The sequence below is a fragment of the Cibotium barometz genome, chromosome 23, assembly GCF_041138505.1.
Source record: "Cibotium barometz isolate CiBa-2024 chromosome 23, ASM4113850v1, whole genome shotgun sequence".
Taxonomy (NCBI): domain Eukaryota; kingdom Viridiplantae; phylum Streptophyta; class Polypodiopsida; order Cyatheales; family Cibotiaceae; genus Cibotium; species Cibotium barometz.
This window is the reverse complement of record NC_141068.1, coordinates 8,880,721-8,892,681: the sequence shown is the minus strand read 5'-3', so window position 1 is coordinate 8,892,681 and position 11,961 is coordinate 8,880,721. Positions and strand designations below refer to the sequence as shown.

Below are 11,961 nucleotides of genomic sequence, written 5' to 3'. Positions count from 1 at the left end.
ATCTATATAATACGACAATCAACATACATCTCATCACGGTCATTCCCCTGGCGTGTGGCTATGAGACGACGACATATATCTCATCATGGCGCCATTCCCTTGGCCTACAGCGAGTGTGTATCTACGTCTCGTCTCTCTCACTCACTAGAAAATGTACGCAATCAAGAGGCACAATACACAACAAGATCTCTCTCAAGCACTCTCTCTCTCTCTCTCAAGCACTCTCTCTCTCTCTATCTCTCTCAAGCACACTCTCTCTCTCTCTCTCTCTCTCTCCCTACCTCAGACGAGTTTGCCAAGAGCTTCTTTCATAATGTGTAAAAGTATCTACAATAAGTGCCATAAGACGTCACTATATAACAAGGCCATATGTTCACACTAGGCCGACTACTACATGGACTAGTTACAATGACTCTTTGTTAATTGCCCAGCATGCATGCAGGCTTATTACATGAAAGTACTTCATGGACAAAAAAAAAATATTTATTACAAAACTTGGAGTTAAAATGGCACTAACATTTCTGAATATTAATGCAAGATCAACATTTACAATCACTAGCGCCGAGACCAAGAAGAGAGAAACTGGAGGCCGTCCCGCTTTTTGTAATAAGCCAAATAACTAGACAGACTAGTGCTCCCCTCTATCTGCTGGCACTGCAAGAAGCCCTGGGCCACATTATGGTTGTTGCTACCTTAAGATTTCAAGGACTGCACAGCCCACCAAAGAGGTGCGACCAGATAAAAGAGGTGCCACACTCACCACCTGCAGGGGAACTCACTACCACCTCCGACTACTCTTTGTCCATCAATATCCTTCAGATTTTCTTTTATGTAAGTGGACTGGAAGGATGGTGGTGGGGTGTCCGGCTATCTCAACGAGATGATGATAAGGTGCTGCTCTGCTGCTACGTTGTTGGTGCTCAAATTGATCATCTCTGCAAGGCTTGGTTCAGTCATCAGTGTTGTTTCTGCTGTCAGAACTGGATAGCTCCAGTGTTTCACAGCAGCCTAGCAGAGAGATGCCCACACTCCATCCACCACCAAAGACGTTCATGAACCACCTCGACTAATTATTCTAGCCTCGACTTTGTTAAAACTTTTAGGGCTTGAAGCTACATAATTCTGAACATAGCCGGCTCGCACGCAGTATATAGTCTATGGACAGACGTCACACTGATCATGTCTAAGAGTAAGTTCGCGTGCGGCTGAGGCACATGGATATAGCCTCTAGCTAGCTCCACCACCATCAGATTATGATTTTCATGAAAATTGATGCTGTCTAGTAAAAGCATGATTAAAGACACATATTGATTCAATAAAATCAGTTGGTTGATTAAGGCTGCAAGAGACGTACACAGGCCAACCAGAACTTCATACTGATTGATTCACAAATATATAGAGCCTTAATTGAGGCATTCCAATTACAAGGCAGAAGAATTACGGCTTCCGGTGGAGAACTTATTTTCCAAATGATCATGATCATGGAGGTTAATTCTTTTGCCAGCCCCTGCAATATCCATAATCCCCCTCCCTCCTGCCGCCCATGATGGACAACCCCGTCTCGATCGCTCCATGTGCACATTAGAGGCCGGGATCTTCCCTTTTCACACCTAATCACATGAATTTGGGCTGATCAGCTTGAGTACGTCTGTTGACCTAATCACATGCGTGAGGATCGGCTTGAGTACGTTACTTGACCTAATCACATGAATTTGTGCGGATAAGCTTGTTCGAGAGCCCGAGCTTGACAAGAAGAGGGGAACACCCATTAATTTTGCCTCACACACGCTTTCTTTTCTTCATGAACGAGGGCAAAACAGAGTCCTCCGGCCCTAGTAGTCTCATGTTGGACGATCCATCTGCGTCTGGTATACTCCGCTTGATATTGTCCTGGCCGGCGGGCCTCGATGTTGGTGCAGAAAAATTAGGGCTAGCCGGATGAGTTGATCGCCGCTGCACCAATATAGCCTGCAAGCGCTTCTGTAGGGGCTCATGCTCCAGGACGGAATGGATGGCTGATTGCACACTAGAGCTTCCCGTCGCAGAGTGTTCCTCTTCCTGCACCCAACCCAGGACGCTCTTAGGAGAGCTGGGTATGCGTACTTCATGACCATGGCACTTGTCCGCCATAGGCTGCTTAATGTTTAAGTTGCAGCAAACAAAGGGGTGCTGGAGAAGCTGGGCAGCTGTGGAGCGAGCTCCAGGATCCCTTTGCAGACATTGATGCAAGAAATCCCTGGCCTCTGCAGAGAGACACTCTGGTAGGGGTGGCTCCTCCCTCCTGCAGCCGACCTTATAAAGCACTGCTGCTACGTCCGTCAGGTGGCCCCACGGAGGCCGTCCTTGCAGCATCTGCACCACCGTGCACCCTAAGGACCAAATATCACAAGGGGGCCCCTGCTCCACCCGTCGCACAACCTCAGGGGCCATCCACATGGGCGTTCCTCTCAATGCAGTACCCGCTCCGCCAGCAGGCGCCTCCTCGGCTGTCCTCTGCGCACACCCGAAATCCCCAATTTTCACGGTTCCCGACGATGCCAGCAGGATGTTCTCCGCCTTGATGTCGCAGTGGACGACGCCGTTGTCATGCAAGTAGCTCAGCCCTTCCAGGATGCAGCGGGTGTAGTGTCGGACCTGCTGCTCGCCCAATCTGTTGCCAGATTTCTTGATGAGGTCGGCGAGGCTGCCTCCGTCCATGTATTCGAGGAAGAGGTTGCGGGAGACGGACCCGTTCTTCTCCGTAGAGTAGTCTGAGCCGAAGCAGCGGAGAACGGTGGGGGAGTCGAGGCTCTGCAGGATTTGTAGCTCCTTCTCCATGGCCCGAAACTGGGGGCAGTTAGCTGCTGCCGCTGAAAGAGAGGAGGAGGAGATGATGGACGTGGTGGACTTGACGGCGAAAAGGGTGCTGTTGTCGAGATTGATGGCGAGGGAGACATGGCCGAAAGCGCCAGAACCCAACAGGGTGGCGGTGCGAAGCCACTGGCGGATCATGGTGGTGGGGGCCGAGGCAGGAGCCATCGTCATATGAATTCATGTTTGCGTTTCTGGCGGCTAAAAAGCCCGCGCCGCCGCGTCGCTGCTTTTCACCGCGTCGCGTGCTTTTCACCTCCCCGACGCAACGCGTCAAAACAAAGGCATTGTAAGGGAAAAATGCCAGTTCAATTATTTTCACCCTTCAAATGAAATATCTATTGCTGGACGAGACCTTAAAGCTTGGCAAACGTTGAATTAAGGTAAATAAGGACTCAAAGTTTGTAGAAAATGGTAATTCGTTAGATTAATTGTGATGGTTTGTTGAGTAACTTTTTCTTTTAAGTGATACATTTAGTAACAGAAAGGTTGCAACCCTTAGTTTTTTTATAACAAAAACTTTGGTATCTCTCTCTCATCACAATGCCCGCCTGAGGATCACACGCCATCTACCTCGTTGTAATCGAGATCAAGCCCATTTAGAGAGAGTTAAAGGATCGGAAGTATCTTGGTGCCTAAACGAGAAAGCATGGCTGTAATGAGGGCCAAGCCCATTCGGAGAGAGTTAGAGCACAACCATAATCTTTGGATTGTATTTTTTCCAAACAATCCAGCTGTTAACTTTTATAAATATGAACTCTATTAGAGTATTGCAAATAGATTAGGGAATCTATATATAAGATAAAGCGGCTTGCATTCCAGAGCCATGGTGGGTCGTCAGCGTTTGGAGCCTCTCTTGGTTTCTTTCCACCTTCCACGTGTCGGCGCGCCGAGTCCACGCACCGTCGGTCGTTTGCAGGTTGCAAAGCCGCCTCCTGTCGCATGTTTCAGAGCTACCTCCTGTTGTCGCAGGTTCGAGAGCTGACAATCTGCATGCAGCCAGCCTATGCAGGCTTGCATTCTCGAATTCATGAAGGAATGTGGCAAGCTGGTGAGCATCATCGTCGTCCTCCTCATTCGAGCATCGTCGTCCTCATGCTCCTCAAGCTGCGCAAGGTTGTAAGCATCATTGTTCTCCTCCTCCTCAACCTGCTGGACCCTCGTTGGTGAGCTCTCTCTCTCTCTCTCTCTCTCTCTCTCTTTTTCGTGAAATGGTGTTTTATATTATATGTAAAAATGTACATCAGCCACATGGCTCACACAGAACCCATGGCCCCAAAAAAACCCCCACAAAAGATCCTCTAAAGGATCATGACCATGCTCTCTCTCTCTCTCTCTCTCTCTCTCTCTCTCTCTACAAGAGAATCATTATTTTTCGACGCTTAGTTTCCACGCCTGGTCGCGTCGTCGAAATAGACGTCGAAATACGCGTGAAAATACCCATCGAAATATGCATGGAAACAAGCGTCGAAATAACAGTCGAATTTTTTTAAAAACAATTGAATCTATATATAATATTTACTAGTTCCCATCCTAGGGTGTGTTTTAGCCTTTTCTTTCTACGAGAGAGAGAGAGAGAGAGAGAGAGAGAGAGAGAGAGAGAGAGAGAGAGAGAGAGAGAGAGAGATCAGAGAGAAAGAGAGATAAAGAGAGAGAGAGAGAGAGAGAGGGAGAGGGGGGGAGCCAAGGGAGAGAGGAGGGTATAACTTCCATCATTCTCTTTGAAGGAGAAAAAATGCTAGCTCCTCCTCCTCATCACTAAGGTGCAATTAAGAAAGTGCTCTGTTTTACAATGAAGTTAAAGTTCATCATCAACTTGCTCGTCCTCAGCGAGATCCATGGCTCTAAATAAATCTATTTCTAGAAATACTCCATGATTGTTATCAACTGGTGGAACCGGTTGTCTTGTAGTAGTAGAAGGTAATTCATTCATGTCGTCATCCTCTTCTAGCTCTAGCATGAGAGCTGTTGATGAATCATGATCATGCTCAGCTTGAATCTCTTCTTCTTCTGGATTATCTCTAGTGTTTGTTTCTCGTTCAAGATGTATTTGCTCAATGAGTACACCTTCATCTGATCCTAGTCCCGTGTGAGCCTCACCTACTTCCTCAACTAGTATGTCTTCTTCTTGTTCTTCTTGTTGTTCAATAGGTGCTAGTGGTGTATGCTAAACTATCACATGATCTGGGGGGAGTTCCTCAGCATTTGGCAAACAGTCAACTGCTATTTTCACCTCTTCAAATATCTGTTTTCCACGTGGATTTATTTGGATCACAAACAACCATTTATGATCTGTCGGGTCTTTCACAAAGATGACTTGCTCACAGTGCTCTGGTAGCACAAATGTGTCCCTTTGGTCAGTCCATATCTTTGTGCGGTCTACTTGAAGAAATCCACACTTGTCGTTGCGTACAGTTACTTGCGCCCCTTGAGTTACCAACTTGAACCATTTCACATAAAAAATGAACATATGAAACTTTCTAAATCCAACCTTGATAATATCTTGGATTGTTCCACAATAATCTAGCATGCCTACTTCAATATTGCCATCACTTGCACTTGAATGACTTTCTTGCATGAAATTAGCCTTCACACCATAATTAAATGTTGTTCTCTTTTTATCTATTCCTTCTACTCGAAAGTGACGTCTGCATGACCAAATTGCCCCAAACTTACGATATTGCAAGCACAATAAATAAGTACTTTTATTGTATAAATTCACGAAAGCACAACATAAAAGACAATGCATAAATGTCTCTAACTCACATACATAGAAATCACAACCATATGCAAGCTCCTCCTCCTCATCACTTATTGATTCACCATTGCGTTTAGCTTGTACTATGGTTTGCTCGAGCCATTTATTAGAAGGAAAGTCTGGAAGAAGTGCAAGTTTTGTTGGGTACGGTAGTGTGCGGGTTGTTCGACTCCTTTTGAAACTCAAACGAGCTTGGTCCCTTTCAGCCTTCACCAAGTTATATCTCTCGATCCATTTCTCCATAGCATGTGAGTTTAAGATCCAAAATTTATTAATCTTCTCACGCAATGCTACATCCATTGTTCTCACAAGGCCTTTCCCTTGTGGCTCTTCCCCAACTAGTCGATCATCTTCTTCTTGTGTCCATAATCTTGGCATATTGGGATTAGACGTAGTGAGAAATTCAGTTATATATACAAGTGATTCTTGAACAAGCCATTCAGCTGCCATACTACCTTCAGGACGAGCTCTTTGACGAACAAATCCTTTAAGTGTCTTCATAAATCTCTCCAAGAAGAACATCCATCAGCTATGGACAACCCCAGCCACAGTAACTTCATCAACCACATGAACTAGCAAGTGCAATTGAATGGTTAAAATACTTGTTAAAAAGTATTTCTTAGCCATTGTAAATAACAGCCTCGATGGAGAACCATGCTGCTTCCAATGTGTCTCTACTAATCTCTTTCCTTGATATCCAACGCACCACTGCACCAATTTTGTAAATTGTTGCTCTGATTTCATCGTTGAGGCAATCTTTGATGGCTATAGGAAGCACGAATTGCAAGAATTTATGCCAATCATGACTCTTCAAGCCACTAAGCTCATCGTCCTTTGTAAATGCTCCCTTCAAGCAATGCATGCATCCTGTAGGGGTACGAAACTCCCCGATGCACGTCTTTACACGTCGTTGCTATTCCTTTGTGTCAAGGCCCAAGGTGCTTTTGGTAGCTTCACCTTTCCATCTGCTCTATTTTGGGCCCATAAGTGGTGCATGCGTTAAACCTCTTGTAAATCATCTCATTGTGCCTTGCTCTCCTTTACTCCTGTGATGGTTTTCCAAAGCGCTTCAGCTATATTCTTGAAAATGTGCATTGGATCAAGAAGATGGTTCACTAGAAAGTCATTCCAATATGGAAGTTGATGGAAAATGGATAGACACTTCATTCCTGGAGGTGTACAGGTTGGATCCAACTCCCATAAGGTCCTCCAATCACTGCTCTTCCATATGTGAGGAGAACTCCCTAGAAACTCCTCACGCAAAGGATAGTCCACTGGGAGATACTTCTTGTGGCCCTTGTATACTATCTTCTTCATAGACTTAGAGTACCGAGCCTCAAGCTGCAGCCCACATAATGGACATCCATTATACCCTGACACTGAAAGCCATGTAGAATATCAAAAAAGATTGTAGCAGGTAAGTTTGGATGACAATCATGACTTAACATAATATGTTAACAAGCTACAGTATTACCTCAGCACTCTCCATAGCCAGGCCTAACATGCATAGTCCACATAAGTATTCCTCTCAATGTTAGCGCACCTTGTCCAAACCTCTTGGAAATATCATGAACTTCAATGCCCTCCCATAGAACACGAAGCTCCTCAACTAAAGGGGCTAAATACACATCCATGTTCTTCACCTTGTACTTTCCAAAGACAATAAAAGATGCCCTTTTTTTATCGCTAGCCATGGTGGAAGATTATAGTTAACTAGACAAACAGGCCATATACTCCATGATGAACTTCGTAGACCAAATGGATTCACTCCATCCATCCTAGTCCGAGTCAAATATGGCGAGCCTCCTTCTGAAATGCTACCCACTTCTCTTCAATGTGCTTCCATGCAGGGGTATCTACGGACACATGCATAACACCATCTGTGGACCTAGTGTTACGGTGCCAAGTCATCAATCCTATAATGGATTTGCACTTGAACATTGTTTTAATCCGAGGGATGATGGGAAAGTGTCATAAAACTTTTGCTGGTACCCTTTCTCCTTGCACATCTTGTCTATATCTCGATATACCACAATGCGGACATTGTATTGCATTGTTATATTCTTGTCGATAAAGAATACAATCATTTGGACAAGCGTGGTGTGTGTTGTAGTCCATGCCAATCGAGTGCAACATTGCTTTTGCTCGACTATGGTCTATTGGCATCTCATTATCTTCTGGCAATATTTGATGTTTCAATAAGCTGTTACACAAAATAGTCAGGCTAAGAAAATGCATATACAGGTACATAACTCACTAATTGCATATGATATCATCACTTGCACAAAAAGTTTTGATACACTCATATCAGACCATCTAAAAGTTGATTGCAAGTTCAATATGGATAGGCAAGTACGTAAAAGAGACACACTCCACAATATAGTGGAAGACAAGCCAGCACCATGGCTCTTTTATATGGATCTGCTGGTTGATCTTGCTCATCTTCAACGGAGAGTCCATTTGGATTTTCTTATGTGATTATATTGCCGGGTACTATGGCTAGGAACTATTGATTGAAAAGGCCCCTAAGTGAACAGGTGTGGTGAGCGTTCTGGTTGCCAATAATGCCATAGGTACACGGATGAAGGAATTATTGGAAATTAGAATTCAAGCTAGATATTTTGGAGGATTATGATCAGTGATACTATGGTACATAACCAAATTTCTAAATGGATCCTATCACTACAGTGGTTGGGCGGTTGGCTAACCCATGGGATTGGATGGGGTTAGGCTCGACTGATGGATCCCTAAAATGAGACTCAATTTTGTTAAGTTACTAGTTGAAGTAAATCCCGGATAACCCTCGTTCTATGGAAAAGAATCAACGGATGTGCCTCTTGATGATGGGGAAAAAAGCGTTGGACTTTATGATCCAAGTGCAAGTCTTTTCCTTGATTTGGCCATGTGACATGGATGGAATGAATGTGAGGAGATGTGGATGGATGTGAACGAGATGTGATAAGATGAGAAGGGATGTGACGAGATGTGAATAAATGTGATGTGATGTAAATGGATGTGAATGGGAGTGATGAGATGTGAATGGATGTGATGAGATGTGAGTGGATGTGATGACATGTGAGTGGATGTGATGAGATGTGAATGGATGCGAGGAAGATGTGAATGGATGTGAATGTGATGTGATGATATCTAAATGGATGTGGTGAGATGTGATGTGATGATATCTAAATGGATGTGGTGAGATGTGAATGTGATGAGATGTGATGTGATGTGGATCTGATTATATATAATGTGGATAGATGAGATGTGGATCTGGGTAGATGTGAATGGATGTGAAGTGATGTAAATAGATGTGAACGTAATGTGATGATATGTGGATGTGATGTGGATCTGAATGAATGTAGATGGATGTGATGTGATATGAATGGATGTAGATGGATGTGATGTGATATGAATGGATGAGATGCGATGTGGATATGTTGTGACATGGATAGATGTGATGTAATGTAATGTGGACTTGGATAGATGTGAATGGATGAGATATGTGGATGGATGTGATGTGATGTGGATGGATGTGATGTGATGTGATGAGGATAGATGTGATGAGATGTAATATGATGTAATTGGATGAGAATGGATGAAGGACGATGGGAATACATATGACTGGATGTGGAATAAGTAATGTGAATTGATGTAGAAGAATGTGGAATAACGAGAAATGATGTGGAACAATGTGGAAAGATGAGAATTTGTTAGAAACTATATTTTGTTTTTAAATGACTGTTTTATGTCAAGAATGATGGGGAAGCATTTTGACCATCTTGTGAATGAGGTCGTGGAGACCAAGTGATAACGTTGCAACAGCTGACGGAGAGTCAATGGAGGACGTCTCGCGTAGCAAGGTCGGCCGAGGTCTTGACCAATCTCGGTTCGATTTAAATGGTCTATGGACACTCATTGCCTTGCAATATCAAGGATTTTTTGATGTTGCCCTGGGGCTGCACACAAGTCTGCCCTCGTAGCACAAGTACTAGAAAAGCATAGAGGGTGGTATCAATGTCTACATGCAAGCATGTACATCCCAACCACATCCTTTGCCTCCATTGCTAGACCACAACCAGCACAGTTCCCATCCAGATATATTGTTTTGAAGTCACAAGCCTCGACATTCTATCGTGTAGGGGTGATTGTCAGCAATCTAGCACCCCTAAGGTGCTGAACTAAGGCCTCCGTAAATTCAAAGTGATAGATTGCCAATGTCTCTTCAGTCAAGGAATTTTTATATCTTACCTACAAGGAGACCATCATTTACTAAAATCAATATTTTCAAAAACATCATCATTATCATGAAAAGACTAAGTACCAAGCAATACAAGACCACAAAGTATCCACTTGCTAGGCAATTTTAGACACCTTTTTAAAGATCTTAAGTGCTTTGGCCACTACAAAAGTGCTTTAGTTCTACAAAAGTGCTATAGGCTCAGCAAAAGTGGTTTCCAAGATCTTGAATAGAATAAAAAGTGCTTTGGGCACTACAAAAGTTCTTTCTAATATCCTGAAGATTATAAAAAGCGCTTCGAGCACTACAAAAGTGATTTCCAATAGGCTAAAGATAAAAAGTGCTTTCCAAAATCTTAGATAGAATAAAAAGTGCTTTGGACACTACAAAAGTGCTTTCCAATATCCTAAAGATAAAAAAAAGTGCTTTGGGAACTACAAAAGGACTTTTAGGCTCTATAAAAGTGCTTTTCAAGATCCTTAAGACTAAAAAGGCTCTATAAAAGTGCTTTTCAAAAGGACTTTTAGGCTCTATAAAAGTGCTTTTCAAAAGGACTTTTAGGCTCTATAAAAGTGCTTTTCAAGATCCTTAAGACTAAAAAGTACTGATGAGCTCCCCAAAAATGAAAAGTGTTTTCCATCATCCTAAACAATAAAAAGTTCTTTTGGGTACTACAAAAGTGCTTTTGGGCTCCCCAAAAGTGAAAAGTGGTTTTCATCATCCTAAACACAATAGAAAGTACTTTTGGGCACTACAAAAAGGACTTTTGGGCTATCCAAAAGTGCTTTCCAGGATCCTAAATACAAAAGTACTGATGAGCTCCCCAAAAATGAAAAGTGTTTTCCATCATCCTAAACACAATAAAAAGTTCTTTTGGGTACTACAAAAGTGCTTTTGGGCTCCCCAAAAGTGAAAAGTGATTTTCATCATCCTAAACACAATAGAAAGGACTTTTGGGCACTACAAAGGACTTTTGGGCTATCCAAAAGTGCTTTCCAGGATCCTAAATACAATAAAAAGTGCTTTGGGCACTACAAAAATACTTATGGGCACTACAAAAGTGCTTTAGGCACTCTATAATGTGCTTCTGTGACATAATGAATTACTTTTAGTAACTTTAAATTTATTCTATCAAACTTCTAAAGTGCTTTAAAACACTTAAAAAGTACTTATTAACGTAGACAAAGCTTTTCAGTGATAAACTTATAATTTTGTTACCAGTAATTCTTGAAATGTGTCTTTGTTTCTAGATAATGTATGTGGATCCATGCCATAAAAGGACAACACTTTCTCGCATGCTTCGATCCACCCTTGCTCGCACTCTATTTGCACACTGTCCGGAGAAGGCGTTTCTCTTATTTCCTCAAGATGTCTTTTCAAGTTACCCAGCTCAAGCATCATGAACATTGGTGCTGCCGAGGCTCCTTCTTGGTGCAATATGTTCTCTCTTGCTCTCATAACCAGCTTTTCAAAAGCTCAAAATTTGTGCTTTCTCTAGCATATTTTCTTTTGCTCTTTGGTGGAATCATGTTTGCTTGTTGAATTGTCTCAAAAGTAGCCAATGCCTGAAGTGGTTTGATGTCTACACTCTTAGAAGCCCCCCCCCCCCCCAAAGTACCCTTCTCTGAGGCTACACTCCTAGCACCACACGGAGGGCCATTAACCTTCGAGGCACCCTTCTCTTAGGTTGCACTCCTAGAAGCACATGGAGGGCCATTGACCTTCCTTCGGTTGTAAATTTTTTGATCAAGCCCTCCGCATGATGATGAGCTTACATTCCTCAAAACATTCCCCCCAAATAGTTCCCATGCTATTGTATGTTCATCTAGATTTTCTCAGGCTGGAGGACATCGCTCATACACAAAGAACCTCGCAAACTTTGTTGGTAGCTCACCATTGTTGGGGGTGCCTGGTACACCTTCTGGGACATTCTTTGATAAATTCTGGGCACCGCATGTTTAGAAATAGCTTTGTGTTATTTTTGTGACCGACATTGATGACTGTTAGAGCCAGTCTTTGTCTTCAATATTGGGAGGCACATCCGTTGATTCTTTTCCATAGAACAAGGGTTATCCGGGATTTTAATTCAACTATCGTAACATAAGAGAATTGAGTC

At 43.0% G+C, this 11,961-nt stretch overlaps 1 protein-coding gene across 1 annotated transcript; it reads right to left on the bottom strand.

Annotated features, from left to right (window-relative positions):
* Positions 1-1,779: 1,779 nt before the first annotated feature.
* Positions 1,780-3,018, bottom strand: LOC147625597 (mitogen-activated protein kinase kinase kinase 20-like). Its single transcript, XM_086817011.1, has one exon. It carries the CDS (start codon positions 3,016-3,018, stop codon positions 1,780-1,782), a length of 1,239 nt encoding a protein of 412 aa, XP_086673137.1.
* Positions 3,019-11,961: the final 8,943 nt, after the last annotated feature.